Source organism: Epinephelus moara, chromosome 12 (genome assembly GCF_006386435.1).
Source record: "Epinephelus moara isolate mb chromosome 12, YSFRI_EMoa_1.0, whole genome shotgun sequence".
NCBI classification, from domain to species: Eukaryota; Metazoa; Chordata; class Actinopteri; order Perciformes; family Serranidae; genus Epinephelus; species Epinephelus moara.
Genome location: NC_065517.1, coordinates 25,422,446 through 25,439,600, shown reverse-complemented (window position 1 = coordinate 25,439,600; position 17,155 = coordinate 25,422,446). Strand labels below are relative to the sequence as shown.

At 40.0% G+C, this 17,155-nt stretch overlaps 1 protein-coding gene across 1 annotated transcript; it reads right to left on the bottom strand.

Annotated features, from left to right (window-relative positions):
* Window positions 1-4,238: 4,238 nt before the first annotated feature.
* On the bottom strand, window positions 4,239-15,100 carry LOC126399204 (hydroperoxide isomerase ALOXE3-like). The gene is made up of 13 exons (XM_050059058.1): window positions 14,954-15,100; window positions 12,814-13,018; window positions 12,606-12,687; window positions 12,174-12,277; window positions 11,391-11,563; window positions 10,996-11,139; window positions 9,707-9,910; window positions 9,255-9,341; window positions 8,950-9,116; window positions 8,716-8,837; window positions 5,908-6,008; window positions 4,546-4,716; window positions 4,239-4,418 (listed from the first exon to the last, which is right to left on the bottom strand). The coding sequence occupies exons 1-13, from the start codon at window positions 15,098-15,100 to the stop codon at window positions 4,239-4,241; spliced, it is 1,887 nt and encodes a 628-aa protein (XP_049915015.1).
* Window positions 15,101-17,155: the final 2,055 nt, after the last annotated feature.

Below are 17,155 nucleotides of genomic sequence, written 5' to 3'. Positions count from 1 at the left end.
TGATGCAGGTAACTGTTCTGTGTTAGTGTGTCCTGACCTCCGCTCTGCGTTTGACAGTAGACCATCATATCATAATCAAGAGGTTATGTGATTGAGTGATTGAGTGTAAGTTTCTCAATCTCTATAGGAGACTTTGTTTCTGATTCCTCTCCACTGTCATGTGGTGTCCCGCAGGGCTCAGTTCTGGGGCCTCTGTTATTGTCTTTATATTTGCTGCCCTAGGGACAAATAATAAACAGATGTGATACTACATACTTGCGCCCTCCTCATTCTCATGAACATGGTAACTCCAAAATACCTGAAGGGAATTTCTTCAAATTTGACACAAATGTCCACTTGGACTGAAGAATAAACTGATTAGAATTTGGTGGTCAAACGTCAAGGTAAGTGTGACCTTATAAAACATGTTTTTGGCAATAATTTACTAATTTGTATGCTGATTATGACAAAACATCACACAAATGTCTAGGATAAAATAATAAAAAATAATAAAGTGATGACATTTTATATTCAAAAGCCAAAGGTCAACTTCACTGTGACATCATAGTATTGTGCATGAAACACTTTTCTGGCCATTAGTCAATGTCATATCTCAGAAACAGAAGGGGAGACATTTGCTCAGATACTGAATTAGTGACACTAATCTTGAAACTGTGCTGATTATAGATCGTCAGTGCTGTTGGGGGAAGATATGTGTGAAGCATCCATGTTTTCACAGACTTGGATACAAAATGTAAGAGAAACTTGACTGGTGTGCAGAGGCGGGTCGGTGTTTCAACGGTCTAGCTATTATGGCTAATATTACTGCAACCTGTATACTACTAAAGTGTCTGAATATCGAGTTAGTTTAGTTGCACTGACTGAAAACGATGTTTCACAAAAGTCTGACTTATGTTCTCATGACTCATTACTTATTTTTATTTTATTTAGCCCTGCGTTCACAGCGAAGCATTAAATCTCAGTCCAAACTCTTCTCATGAATGGTCCCACGGTGGATGAGTGACTTACCAAACGTGTTAATCTGATTTTTTGTTTTAGCTTCCAGAAACAACTGCCTTGGCTGTGGGTACAATTACTGATGAAGTAACCATACAAAAGTATTTTATTATTTATAACTGCATACTTTTTTTGTACTCTTGCTCAAGTTATGTTGACATATGCAGCACACACTGAATGAGATTATTGAACCACATGCCATTTTAATATGAACTGCAAACAAAGCAAATTAATAATTAAAGCACATACTGGTGAAGTACATAAGCCATCATTCATCACCATATACACTGTTTTGTACTCAGAACATTAAAGAGTAAGAAGAACTTGAATAACAGAATACACTTAAAAAGATTGTTACCCAATCTGCTCATTTGTTATTTCTCAACATCTGTCTGTGTAATTCACACAAAGATATAGGTGCCCTTATACTTAAAATAACACAACCCAGAATATAGTTTTAACACACAACCCAGCATGCAATACGGGTGTTATTAAAAAGGTATCGATATCTAACTGTAAAACAAGAAATCTCTGCTTGTATGTAGCCTTTTCATATTTGTCCTTCACATATCTCAGGAACTGTTCATCCAGTCTACTTCACACTTGGCAGGTGTATTGCTCAGGACCCTAGAGTGTGCATTGGCAAATTTAGTGTGATTTAGATAAGTTTAGTATTAATAATATTAATAAACAAGCAAACAGCACACTGTGACTCTTTCTGGCAGCAGGGGTGGGGCCTCCGAGCATGTCTTCACAACAGATGAAGAAAGAGATGTTAAATTGTAGCAAACTGAAACATTTAGCCATGCAACTTTCAGAATAATAAACATGTCTGTTCCCGGACCTAAAGTAACGCATTGTCAAGTGTAAAGTTGTTTGACTAAGCTGTCCTAACTATAGTAACTCTCTCCTGCCTTCTTGCACACAGCGAGACAGAAGATGGAGGAGGAGAGACACTGTGTTGTTGCCGGAGGAGCCACTGACTGAGATTACTCGAATTCCTAAGTTACAAAAAGCGCCTTAAAGGTCGCCAAGTGAGTGGTGCGTGTGTGTGCTTATACTAAATACCTGCTATGTAAATCCCTGTTCTGCCTTGTAACTACAGTGATGTGGACTTGAGCATGTCTTCACCTGCATCCATTTTATAAGTTTGCTATTCTAACTTACAACACTAATAACGCTACTGCCAGCAACTCACCGCCGCTGTTTAAATCTACTGTCTTTTGTAAAGTGAAGAGTGACAGAGGCATTATCAATAATTAAAGTCTGTTTAAGGTGAAGTGTTCGATTCTCATATATTCCTAAATAGTTTAATGAAAAATAAAGCATCACATTTTAATTGTTTTTGTGAGCAAAATCAGAATCTGTGTTATTTCTCTCTGTCAGGCAAATGTAGTAGTAGGCTACAGTTCCTCTTAAGTTAAAGTGCAACTTGCAGGTTAAATTTTTTTAAAAATATATACATAACCTTGTCTGAAAATTACCATATGAGAAGTTAATTCAGAATTTATTATGGTTTACACGACATAAGGGCACAAATTCAGAGGAAAAAGTGGCTCTTTTTAGCTCCTCTTCTAAAAACGCTTTTTTTTTCAACATCGCCTGATACTATGTCACGAGAGGGACTCTGCGTCCTTGACCCTGCCTCTGTCCAATGCGCAGTAGTAGGTGGTAGTGAGTCTGAGTGGTAGTAAACTTGTGAGTTAGTATTTTTTCAGTTAACAGTGCATTTCACCATTTGTGATTATGCCAAATTATTGTGTTTGTGCAGGTTGTACAAACTCGAGTATGTCAGGACATCGAGTCCACCGTTTTCCGGACAGAAAAAGGAGGAGTTAGTTTTTGTGCCTGGATGCGTTTTGTGCAGGTGAAGAGGCTCGATTTCACGGCTTCATCTGTGACCAAAAACGTGGTCGTGTGCAGCGCTCATTTTGGACAGGAGTATTATGTTCCTGGCGGAGCCCGCCCGCCCTCGCACATACCCCCGAGGCGTAAAGAGGGAGACCCGAGCCCGGGGGTATGTGCGAGGGCGGGCGGGCTCCGCGGAGAGGAAGTCCTCGGTGTTTGAGAGGGCGGGGTGAGGGTTGATGGGCAGTGTGAGGCATGTTATGTCTGCTCTGGGGGTCAGATTCTTCACCAGAGTCCAGAAGGCATCCACCTCCCTGCAGCACATACTCTCCACAGCTGAGGACATGGGCTGGCAGTTCCCACACAAGCACCTATCATACAAAAAATTATCAGGAAATCTTCGTATCTCTCTCTCTCTCCCTCTCTCCCCTGCGGACGTCAATACACCGTAATGCGGAGTTCTAACACACATAGCAAGATACGTCTGATACAAGCTGATATTTGCGCATTAGTTTCTGTTATGGGTAAGTAGCATTAGTTATCTAATACTGGCAGAACTATTGGTAGCTTTGTTATAACCTAATACGTGATGGCAAACTTAATGTTGTGATGTGAACACAGCGTTAGACATCGTTAGCTGTCGTTAACTAACGCTGGTCGCTCACCAAGACACCTGCCCAGTTCTCCACTGGTTCTCCTCACACCACAGCTCTATTTCTCTCCTGTGGCCATTATTTCTCCTAACCCTGATCTGTCCCTGGTCTCTTGGACGCCTAGCAGGCTCATAATTATAAGCCTGTGGGCCGTCATATGCATATGAATGTACATTTTCAACCTCAAGTCTCAAAACTAGCACTGGGATCCATGTTTATTAATGTTACACTCAATCGAACTCGGCCGGACTCCCTTACGCTATGTCACTTCTGGTTAGTGGGTTTTTAGATGCGGAAGCAAAATTCTCTCACAAAAATGACCCCAAAAGTCACTGTAGTATGTATATGTTTTTGTCTTTTGTTATAATCGAGTTTCTACATCATTTTCCTACACATTTATTCACCATGGTCTCCAACCTGCAAGTTGGGCTTTAAAGCCCAGTAGGTTGTATGCTGTTAAGATGTGTACTTTGGGGGCCTTTTATTTCTCTGTACAATGACCTTGAATAGCAACATAATTTAATATTTTTTATATCTACACACCATAATAAATCTATAGCTGTTTGGGGGCCAGGTGTGTCGCCCATTGCTCACGGAAATGCAGTGTGTGAAACTGTTTGTATGAGTGGTTCTCGAGAATGCAGCAAACTGCAAAATAGGCCAAGCAGTCAACACAGTTTTGAACAGGCACTGCACTAGTTGATTGATGCAGAAGGATAAAAAAGGCTTTATCAGGCTTAGTTAAATAGTTATACTGTTCTCCACAACAGCAGGGTTGAGATATGTGTAGGGTACTTCAAGCTGTGAGTTTCTTGTAGTGATTTCTTCACTGAGGTAAGACAACTCTGCTTGAAATTCCTTAATCATCTGCTTAGGGGCAGGCTCATCGAATTGTTCATCTGGGTATGAACCCATGGGAACCTACAAAAATGACAAAGTAAAATAGAAGATTAGATTGACACAGTAATTTATTTGTCACAGTTTTTTAGAAGCGCTTCTAAAATGTGGATGGATTATAATGATTTTGTATAACATCACCAAACTTAACCGTATCAGTGTACTTGTTTGAAAGTATCCAAGACAATGCTGCAAATTTTCCCGTCAGTCCAACATCTGGAAGGGTCTCCAAAAGTGTCTTCATGCTTGACTGCCCCTTAGTGGTTGGAGGAGCTTTGCGTAGCAGGAACGAGCCATTGGGGATCCAGGGGTAGTAGTCATACTAAATAATCAAAGAATTTACAGTATGTATTACTATTTAATTTTGTAATTGCTTATTGTTACTTCACTTGGATGTTTGCTGTTCACTGTGCAGAATGATGACCTGACACCAGAAGGTTTTTTCTTCCCAAAAACGTTCTCTGTGCCTATCTTAAGTCTAACTTTAAGATGTGTGCATACAAGCATGATTTTGTGAGTTCAACTATTTTGGTAGAAAATTATGGTCCACTGTGCAAAATTGTTTAATAAATGCATGTGCACTTATGAGCTGCAAGAACATATGTGTCCTCACATAGTAATGAATTCATGGCAGTGTAACTTTCTTGTTCAGAGAATTTCTGCGTACATATCTACTTAACATAAAACTGCTTGCATAACATATGAAGTTGCTAAGACAGAAGAGCGTAAGAGTGGGGGTGACTAGGACTCTCCAACTTGTGTAACCACTTTGTGGAAACTTAAGGAGCTAGATGTAAAGAACATAGAGTTCCTTCTGTTGCTGGTTTCAAACATGTTCTCGGAAAGACATGCTTTTGAAACTTGTTTCAACTTGTTTTAAAGTATTACAGCTGTATACAATCTACATTTAGTGGCTTGTTCAGAGGGAGACTCATGGTTGTAAGCATTGAAGATCTATGATGATTGAAAGATATTATGTTTGTGCTTTATTGCATACAATCTCTGCACTAAACAGCAACTGCTCTTTAGTCACAATGACAATTGAAATAGACATTGTGTCCAGCAGTTCAGCTTATTTGCATATTTATTCAGTATTTTTTAGTGAGGTACAGAGCATAATAATTAACACATTAATTGAACTTCTCATAAAAAACCCCCACATCAGACACACAACTCCTCCAACTTAAATCATATATTATGTTGTTGGTCCGTGCTCATATGTATAAGTCTGGGGTAAAATGATAAACCTTGTAAGTCAGTAGAAAACAAACAAACAAATAGTTGTCTCTTTTGTTAAGTCTAACGTTCTGTTAGAGGGGCTCTTTAATTGAAATCCACTGTATAGAAATAGATATAATATTAATTGTTATACAGAACAGAATATAAAACAATGTAAGAAATGTAATCTTTCCACCACTTTTAAATTCCAGATGTGCTGCTCATTCCATACATTTGATCAATAATCGAGTTTGTTAAAACTTCAGGAAGTTTTCAGAACTAGTCATTGCCGTACCTGTCCATTATTGACAGCAGCATGTTGACCTGTCACTGTGAAGATTATCATGGTGATGAACTTGATCACTTCCTCGACAGTCATAAACTCTGATGGAAACCCTGTTGGCAGCACAATCACAGTATGAGTAAATATTAGCATTCACGAGGGTTGGGCATTTAGTTGCAATGGTTAAGGTTTAGGTCGTGAAGGAATATTGTAACGAGACTAAATTACATTATGCATGTTCGTAAATCCTGCGTTTTCCCTTACAGAGTCAGGTCCCATGTCCTCAGCTATAAATGTACCAATTCCTACGGTGATTTCTTATTCCCTGTTTTAATCGGTTAGGAATGGCTGCAAGGATAACGTTAGCTTGAGGCATGTATGTTGCTGTTTGTTTTTGTCTTGTTTCACCTATTAACACACTTAGGTGAAGTCGTCAAAAATTAGTTGACATGTTTGAAGTATTTTCAACCTACTGTATGTAGCAGATGCAATATACCGTTGTTTCTTTGTCCACCACTCTCTCAACATCGTCCCATTGATTCAAAGCAAAACCAAAGTGGCTCCATACAACACATTCTCACTATGACCTTGTCACATATTGATGTGTACCCTGGGTGCGTTGGTTGTTGATGTTCTGGGACACTGTGTCAAGTTCTTCCTGTTACATGCATCGTCTACTTTCAAAATACACTTTAGTTTTCACAGAAAATTTACAGTTTACATATTGTGTCTTTCAAAATAAATGCACTACGTCAGTACAACAATGCAAATTGGCATTTTTTTGCTCCATCAACTAATGCACTTGATTTTAGGCAACAAAAACACGTGGTTAGTTTTAGGAAAAAAAGAACAAGGTTTGGCTTTAGAATCTTGTAGGACGCAAACAACGCTCTCCTATGTGAAAGTCGATGTGTGTTGGACCCATCCTCCACCCCTTCCAGTCGCCCTAATTGGACTTTCGCCACCTTAACTTTTGTTCTTGTCCTGCCACGTTTCCCCCGATGCTGCCGAGCACCGTTAAACTTTAATTGTGACCAGCTGCGTATCATTGCGACATTAAAGGACGACTTTTTTTTGTCTGTGTCTGATGCCACAAGTCACTGCCCAAGCGCCGGATTTCAATGACTTTGGAGTGAGACTAGGCTCCTCCAAATACCAGACTTGTAGGTTATTGGAGGATCTTGTATTTCTGGTCTGGTAAGGGTGTTACTAACCATATTGCAACGAGCTAGCTTAGCGCAGCTGCCTCACAGTATGTTTCACTGGAGGAGAATGATTTGGTTTGGAGGTGCAAGGGGCAGACAAAATGTTGCCTGTTACGTCCTGTGGGCTGCCTTGGTGAGCACTGATAACATTATATTAAACACAATTTAAACTATATATTTTAATTTCCAACTATAATAAGATAGTCATACCGAATGGTCAATACAAATACATGTAAGGGATAATACCCAACTAGGTGTCCATTATCACATTTTCAATGGCCGTCGTTGAGGCGTGCATGTTGGACAGTTGCCTCTGTGAATGCCATTAAAAATTGAAAATGAACACCTCGAAGGGCATTATCCCACTTATACTATGGTCACTTCCCAAGGAATTACAATTTTTTTTATATTTTTATACTTTTTACACTCAAAATCTAAAGTGTTTTACAAGCCATAACTCGGTTTCCCTGGTAACACCTTAGGGTTTCCCAAAAACCTGAGTAATCATTACTGCCCATAAGGTACTTCATTCATCTTCTAACCGCTTCATCCTCTTGAGGGTCGCAGGGGGGGCTGGAGCCTATCCCAGCTGACATCGGGTGAGAGGCAGGGTACACCCTGGACAGGTCGCCAGACTATCGCAGGGCTGACACATAGAGACAAACAACCACTCACGCTCACATTCACACCTACGGACAATTTAGAGTTATCAATTAACCTAATCCCCAATCTGCATGTCTTTGGACTGTGGGAGGAAGCCGGGGTGCCTGGAGAGAACCCATGCTGACATGGGGAGAACATGCAAACTCCACACAGAGGGGCTCCCACACCTGGGATTTAACCGTGAACCCTCTTGCTGTGAGGTGACAGTGCTAACCACCACACCACCGTGCCCCCCCCATAAGGTACTTATGCAATGGAAACATTATTCACTACTCCAGTTCTTAGCGCAAACCTTAGATACAACTAAGCAACAGGATGTATTGCTCATCCACAAAGCTCACAGAACCCTTTATAGCCCAGCTACTGAGAACCGCTATTAGCCAGAAAGCTAATGTTATGCTAGCAAGATTTAAAGTCAATTACGTTGTGTACGGTTGACAAATAGTAAATATGATTTGACAGTATTTTTGAACAACAAGACTAGCTCGCTATCCAGCCATCTCATTGTCCCCAAATCAATATCAAGATGTCACCAACAATCGATACGCCATGTTTAACGTCACTGTTGGCAGCAGCCTGAAGTAGTGAGTTGAAGTAGGATGTGAGATTATTGCTTAAGTTCAGAGAGGCAGTTAAGTCCCTGCAGGGTGTGTTACCATCTTTCTCTGGTGGTGTTGGTGGTGCTGGTGGAGGTTGAGGCAAGAAGGACTTTACTAAGTGTTGGAAATTAATTGTAAACAGAGACTCTGACTGCATCCCTTACTCATATTAGATACAGGCAGATACTGTTATACAGCCAGCGCGTTCATTTAGAACGGTGAACAGACAGTTACACCAGAAATACTTAGTAGGTGTGCATTGTCAGTTTTTAACACACACCCTGCAGCCAATCAGAATCAAGTATTCAACCAGACCATGATATAATAGATAGATAAATAGATGTTTTAAATACCTGAGGTTGTGTTTCCTAAGAAGCCATGTGTGAATATCTCACTGATCCAATCCTGCAGCTCAGTGTCGTTCCGCACGTCATTTTCTGAGGGATAATAGTACTCCACTGTTGCCTTCACAAAGCTGGTGAACACAGAACAATTTGATTTGAAATGAGTATTGTGAAATTATTTTAAAAATTCAGTTCAGTAATTTAGCTTAAACTCAATACTCCGTCACTCTGCAATTGCCTAACCTGTAGATTATGTTCCACAGCTTCAGGCCATCATCTCTGTAGTAGAAGTTGGATATGGACTCCAGTCCTCGTGCAGTGATGTTCTCTGGCAGACAGAGGTCATCGTAGGTCAATTTAGAGTGAGCCTTTTCCGCGAGCTCTACATTCCCCTGGAGTCCAAGCGAACTCTAACAATCAATAATCGACAAATAACAAGGAGCAGATCTCAGTAAACAAAGAAGTACTTAAGGTGGATGTGGTTTTCAAAATAATGTAATTTTTAGTATCAGTTTCTATTCATAAATAAACAGGTTAAAGATCCATACTTGACTTAATATCCCCTCAGGTCCAAAAATTTTTTTTTTTGCCGCAGTATTAATTTGGAGAGTATAACGGAAATGAGGGATCAGCAGCTGCACAGAAAGAGAGGGTAGAATATTAAATGCAAAGTGTCCATTGAAATGTCACCACCAAGTCAAAGAATGTTAACAATTCTATAAATCAGTCAGCAAATAACAGGAGACATATCCTGACTGTGTTTCTCTCTTCAGAGTCCGCTACAACCAAACTCTCAACAAATTACTTTTTACTGCTTTCAAACATTTTTGATATAGTCAAGTTAACTTTTATATTGCACTTCACACACAAACATGGTTGATCCAAAGTGCTTTTTAGCACACACTATAGCTCTATAGCTCTTCAAAGTTCTGTTGAAAAAGTGAGTGAAAAATCAGGTTCAGATCATCACGCAGGCATCATTACAACAGTGAAACTGTACCTTGTAGAGGGGATGAATAACAGGGAAGCAGCGCAGAGTGGCAACAGTAAAGACTTCTGCCAAACCATGAGAGTTTGTGAAGTGATAGACTGCCTGATGTTGTAACAAGTCTGCATTTTTAATAAACATCTTGGCCAGCAGCCAGTCAGTCTCTGGGTCACTGGGCAGAAAGATGGGGTTCTGCTCAGAGGGTTGTTGATACAGCTGAAATGTGAAAAAAATCTTTAATGGTAATATTTGAAATTACAGTGATGCACTTTAAATTCAAATGCAAACTGATGACCACACCTTATGGCCTCGATCACACAGAAAGCATTTTAGCAGCTGGAGGCGGCTTCCGTAATTGTTTTTAATGAGATTTACGCTGTTTGCGCTCTGTTTTTCCGTTGCAAGGTGCCTCATGTTTCTGTGCTTTAGGCGCTTGGCGTTTTTGCCGGAGCACTCTGAACTCCTCGAGTTGAAAAAACCTTAAACTCAAAGCGGAAAAACACCCCACGTCATTTCCGCTTTTTTCCCATTGTCCAATGGGAGGATTTGAGAGGCAGGGCTTCTGTGGTGGTCACAATAAGTTTACAGTTGGTAAACAATGGAGGAGAAACTGGTGGTTGCTGCTGGATACCCAGAGCTGTACGGCCCCAAGATAGACAGCAGGTTGTCAAACTGCCCCTGAGTCATCCTAAAATACGCCTGGAAATGTCCATCATCAAGGCGAAGCTCCTGGACCAACTGGTGGTGCTCCCCATGATCTCTTATTTTGGTTCTCATGTGCCCACACAGATCTCTGTTTCCCTGTGCCTGACAAACTATTTACTGACAGCCTCTCACCCTCAACCAGAGCTACAGCAAGTACCCTCTGCCTGAACATTTAGGAACTAGATACTTATTACTGTGAAATAAATAAAATGAATAATTTCATGGTATTGATTACACAGGAAGGTTAGGGTACAGAGGTGATGACGTGGTTGCCTGGCAACAATAACAATTTTTCTTTTACCAGCGGCATTTGCAGTACATGATGCAAAGGCATGTTGACATGTACATAATGGTGCTGACACACAGGATGAAAGTTTTGTGGATTAAAAAAAACAGTTTTTTTTTTTTTTTTGCTGGACACTCACATTGTAAAGTGCAGTTCAACTGTGGTGAAGGAGGAACATTCTCATAGCAGGGTGCCATGTTTCTTTGTGCTACTGTTGTATCATCTAGATGCTCTGTGAATATACAATGACTCTACAACTTTCCATCTGCAGTGTGAACACTACAACTGATTTGATCTGTTGGTAAAATACCTGTATTGCAGATGGCATCAGTTTGTTTTCTGGATTCAAGTAGAACATTATGAAACCAGGAGTCACGTGCAGAGATTCACCATCATAAACCTTAGTGGGCAATCCATCCAACACCTTGTAGTCACAGAGGAATATGTTGCCTTCCTATAGAGATAGGAGATAGAGAACAGAAGTGTAGCACACATCAAGAGGTATCGCAGCTTTGTATAATGAATGAAGGCAAAACCTCTTTATAAATCAAAACAAAGGGAAGCCATTACATGGTATAGGCCTAAAATTTTCAAGCACTTTTTACTGCTGTGACTTACTGCTGTTTAACTCTAAAGTTAAATTTACAAATTTAAAAAAAAAAAAAAAAAAATTATGAGCCATTTAAAGCCACTCTTCTTTCATACCTCCATTTCCTTCTGCAGAGAGGTTCCCTCTGCCAGGAACGGCTTTACCATCTCATCTGTGACTGGAAAGTTTGGGGGAAGCTCTGAGCAGCGCTTGATCACATTGGGGTTGACTCCGTTCAGAAACTGGGATCCATAAAAGTCGTCTTCCTTCCAGTGCTCTGAAACATACTCTGAGGGAATAAGAATTGGCAAATATAATATCTAATGCCGAAACATATTTCTTTCTTCATGTGTAAAGTGTGATATAGTTTTCAGTTATTCAACTAATGACAAGATTTTTTGTTTGAGGGTTTTTGCTCTTGTAGAAAAACTCAAGTTTTACAGGGACATCTAATCCAAATTAATTTATATGTTTAAAGAGCCTCAGCTCATTTGACCATGTTTGTTTTACAGAATGTGCTCACTTGATTCTTTGTTAATACAACAATATTGGCGCAGCTTTAAAGCCAGCAGTACGCCATGGTCCATGCAGTAGTTACAGCTTCTGCACAGTGATTTCTGTCAGTCACCTTTCATTTTTATAGCTGTCCCTCAGCACTTTTTAAACCACTGAAAACATTATTTAAAGTGTTGAGCCCATTATATTACCCATTACTGACATATTAATTCAATTTCAACTCGTAGCATATATTTATTTAAAGGTTTTTTCTTTCTGTTTAGGGTGTTGGTTGCGTTGTTAAGTTTACACAATTATTAGCACTTGCATGTATACTTGTATGCATAGTCCATGTTATTACGAAACTATAGGAATGACAGTTTGTTGCAGAACTACAGCAATACCTGACATTGGTGTCTCTGTAGACCTGAAGATGTTTTTAATATCTTCAATTTTTCCCCAGCTTTCAGTGGATCCAAGCATCCCCTTAAACATGAGCTCAGCACCCCTGAGATAAGGAAGGGTAAAACAAAATGCAGATAATTAAACAACAAAGTGACATTATTGCTCCATATAAATAAGGCCTAGATTATACTGAAATCACTGACTCACTCACACTACGTTTTTTGTATAAAGAACTTCCATTGTCTTGGACAAAGAGAAGCAGACTTCTGATGGGAGCTCAGATACATCTTTGAAATGACTCTTGTGTGGTAGCTTTTTATCAGAATTCTCCCATCTAAAAATGGAAAAGCAAAACAGAAAGTTGCATAAAGATTCATCCTGGTAGGCATCTGAGACAAACAGCAGCTGTAGAAATACACATTAAAACTTACTGGTACAAAGTCTTTTTAAGCATCAGCTCATTTTTCCTGTGGTCAGTCAACAGGGGATGGTCGTCCTCAAAAACCTTCGTGGCTGAAGCATACAAAGAACATAACAGCAGGAAAATTTCAAGGACAAAACTAGTAAGATAATTGGCACAATTATTCTGAGGAGTGGAATCCAATAATTTTCTAATTATTTGGGGAAGTTGAGGCAGACCTCTTCCTCCTCTCAGCTCCACCAGTTCTCCCCTGGAGATCCATCTGTAACAGGGGAAAAGAATGGCTTCTCCTTCTGGAGTCGTCACCACTATTTTGGAGCAGAACCACTCATCTTCTGGGAGACATAAAAAAGGATCTTTCTCCACTTTGACCAGCAGAAGTTTCCCCAGAGATGAACTGGTTTTCACGGTGTAGTTTGATGTCTGGAAAACATTAACATTATACCATATGCCTGTCACAAAGCAGAAAGTATGAATGACATCAAGGTAGATAACAATGTGCGTCGGTGGCTTGGTGGTAGAGCAGGCGCCCCATGTACAAGGCTGTTGCCGCAGTGGCCCGGGTTTGACTCCAGCCTGTGGCCCTTTGCTGCATGTCACTCCCTCTCTCTCTCCCCCTTTCACACTTGTCTGTCCTATCGATTAAAGGCGAAAATGCCCCAAAAAATATCTTTAAAAAAAAAAAAGGTAGATCAACAAATAAGAAAGACAAAGCAAAACAAACACTTGCTCAAAGAACCATTTTTGCTGATGCTGAATAGGAGCAAGCGATGTCACAGCCATTCATCAGTATAATTTAAAACTAAGACTTTACAGACTATAATAGTGCTCCCACTCTGGTGTTCTCAATAAAAGTGCGCTTTGTTGGCATCATCTTAATTATCTCTGAATGGTAGCATCCATGGTAACAGCATATGAAGGAACAGGTCAGACGCCAGAAGGAAATGTTGGCATTGTACATTTCTGCAAACTACAAATATGTTACATTTGCAGGTTTCATATGTATTGCATCAGAGTTTCTAAAGTGACGTAGTATTTGAGCAGACTTTCACATATATCAAAGTTGGTGTTACTGTTGCTGAATTTTCCTGCCGCAATAGTGACACAAAAATGTGTTGTGTTTTGTAGGGTGCTTTCAGACCTAGACTTGTCTTGCTTTGGTCCGAATCAAGGACTGATTTTGTCACAAGTTGCATAATTGCCTAGAGTTGGTTTGTGCTCTCACGGAAGCATTTACAAGCGTACCGGATCAAATGCCTTGCACAAGAAAGCTGCTCCTGATTGGTCAGAATTTCCATGTGGGAAAAATCCAGGAAGTAAACAAAATGTTGAAGAAGAGTACACTTGCAAGATAAATGTGACACTTTCTAATGTCACAATGGAGGGATAACTACACAGGTTGATTTTAGCGCTGGTCATCGTGGACTACATTGCTGTCATTGTTCATTTTAGTCAAACCATACAGTTTGAAAATGAGGCGCGGCTCCAACTAGAAAACAATGTTTTGATGCATTGGATGTGCTGAATGTGCATATTAAGGCAGTACAGAAGGAGGTGCACATTAATAATCCTCCAGGACTGTAACATGCTCATGTTTAACCCAAACAATGTGTAATTTGGATCGAGCATTTGGATCTCTTCAAGAAAGTCTCGGTCTGGTTGTTTTGGTGCGCACTCAAGTGTGATTGCTGTGTTCACACCTGCCCAAATGAACCACACTTAGAGGGCAAACAAACTTGAGTTTGGTTGAACCGAACCAAACAGGGCAGGTGTGAAAGCCCTCTTAAAGGGATTTTGCTGCTTTTCCAGGACCTCAAATCGGGTAGAACATGATCTTTTCCTAACTGTAACCAAGTGTTTTTTGTGTCTAAATCTACTTTAACCACAGCATTGTTGAAATGTAAAGTCTTGCAACCCTGTCTTGTAGAAATTACGTCTGTATTTTTACTAAACTGCTTTCTTGATTACATTGTTGCGGGAGCATAATTGATGCCTGGATGATGTTCAGAGACATTTATTTCAGGTTACGAAATACTACCATGTTCCCGCAGCCATATAAAGTGCAGGACCTTGTTACAAGAACTCCCCAGAGCCAAAGGTTCACATCTAGGCTCCTGTCTTAGTAGGCAATGAGTTATCATGTTGCCTAAGCGATCATATTTTCTTGGTTTGCTCAGATGTGGACAAGAAAATATTTCTGTATGGACCATTTCATCAAATTTGCAGTACGGTAAAATAAGTGCAGTAAAATAAGCTATTAATCTAGACTTAAAGAATGCCACCTCAACACACACGCATGCATTCGGAACGACCTAATCTGAGTTGTTGACAATGGTCAATCAGCTGGTTTTAACTTACCATCCCAGGTTTAAAATCCATACCATAGTTGTCCAACTCAGTTTGCTCACTCTTCCCTCCAGTTCCAATTAAAGTGACATATATGTGGTCAAATGTTCCTGCATTTGTCATGTCACCTGTTGTCACTTCTAACTTGTACTCAGCCATGGTCATTCCTTTTTCAGTTCTGTATGGACTGGAATAAAGAAACAAAATACCTGAAGTGAATGGCAAATGTCACTAATATTGTCAAAGCAAAATACCTGTATCACTTACCTTTGGGCCTTAGTTATTTGGCTCCTGCTTTTCTCATTTGTGCTGTGTTTTATACATCTCCACATCCCATATGGTCCTCCCACTTTAGGTGGAACTATAGCAGATTATTTGGTTATGATTTATAAAAATTTAAACTACTAGAGAGGGTTAATTTAAGTCCTTTTTCTTCACTGGAAACAATATACATACTTTCGCAAATCCACATGCAAATCATAACCTCCGGACTATAAAGTTACTAATGTACTGTGATCTAACAGGCAGCTACAGACAAATGGTTACTCTTGACATTCAGTAATCACACACCAACGCACACACACCATTCGTTAAGAGAGGTTTTTACATAAAGATACAGCCTTCTAATTCAAAGCTATTGATTGATACTATTTGAACTATGACTTTGACTGGAAGTTTATGATCGCTCAGATCCAGCAATGCAAACATTTTGCACATTTGAATTCAAATATGTAAATTATAACTGCTCCAATTCTAATGAGACAGGTTTGTCATGGGCCCTGTCACCATACCAGATGGACAGAAGTTCCACCGCTTATATAAAGCCTTAAAGGCAAAAATAAAACACGTCAGCCAGTTTCTTCCCAGAAAGGGACAAAGATACAAAGTATGAAGCAGTATCCTGGACTGTAAAGAATATCAGTTCTTTCAAACAAAAGATGGATTTAGTCTGAATTAACCACCACTGCAAATTAACAGGGAACTTTAGTGAGCTGTACGGTACAAAAATCACTCCACACATTTTCTCAATTAAGAAAATGTTCTGTCCTGAACCACTTTTCTGGAGAGAGGTTTGATCTTCCGCAAAAAGGTTCATTGTAGAAAATTATATTTAACGCCATCTGTTCATCAAATGCAATTCGACACAAAAAAGCATCCGGTCCTTACACACTGATAGTAAGATTTGAAAATCTCCTGGATAACAGGAGGTGGATAAATGACAATGTTAAACTAAATATGGCAGTGGTTTGATTTTCTTTTCCTCACATTTTTAAAACCCATCCATTTTACCCCGTAGACAGTGATGGTGAACTGAATTCTTGTGCTGTAGTTATACTTTGGGTATAGCTGGGCATTGATTGCTGCATTGAATTACAGAGGTCAACCGATAGTGTATTTTTAGTGGCTGATATAACGATAGTTTGAAGCAGGAATAAGCCGATAGCCGATAACACCTGAGTGGACGTTGGAGGTATTTTTTGTTTTGGCTGTTGATGATCCCATACTTAAAACCTGATCACACACTCAACATTGTGCTTTTCCTGAGGCTATTTCAACAAAATAGTAGGGATCGACCAATAATCGGCAGCACCGATATTCAGCATTTTTATGATAATCGGCATCGGCCGTTTTTTCCACCGATAGCCGATAAAATACGTTTATTTTAATTAAAATACGTTTATTTTAATTAAAACGCACTCCTTTGGCTCTCATGCGGCCGTCTCTCTCTGCCTGTCTGCCCGAAGTCTCCACTCTGTGCTGTGTAACAAATGTCCCACCTACAGCCCCCACTGATTGGCTACACGGCACAAGTGAGTGACAGCCAATCAACACTGAAGGTAGATGCAGCGCTGCAGGCAGCGGGACAGAGAGAGAGGAGGGGAGAGAGGATTGTCCGTGAAGCAGCAGTGTGATATTTGAAGGTAAAGCAACAGAAAATGTCTAAGTTGCAATAAGAAATCCTCTATGCTGAAGTTTTAAAGACACCACTGTTGATGCTTGATAAACACGCCATCTTCATACTGTATCTCAGTGTCTGTTCCCCCCCACACGCGGTTGCTCGCGAGTCGCAACGGGCAGCCATTGGAAACAATAATGTCGTCTAAAACTACTTCACATCAGCTGCTAAAGCTAACGGACATGTAGAAGTTTACTTCAGTGCATTTCAGCTGTGTACGGTCGGTATGGCGCTTGCTTGTGTGTGTGTGTGTGTGT

Bases quoted from the DNA above. Each gene is read 5' to 3' on its own strand.
- LOC126399204 (XM_050059058.1), bottom strand. From the start codon at position 15,100: ATGGCTGAGTACAAGTTAGAAGTGACAACAGGTGACATGACAAATGCA. The intron at 8,838-8,949 runs GTTAGGCAATTG...TGTGTTCACCAG, and splicing joins CTGTGGAACATAATCTACAG to CTTTGTGAAGGCAACAGTGG. The intron at 4,419-4,545 runs GTTAAGTTTGGT...TCATTTTTGTAG, and splicing joins CAAACAAGTACACTGATACG to GTTCCCATGGGTTCATACCC.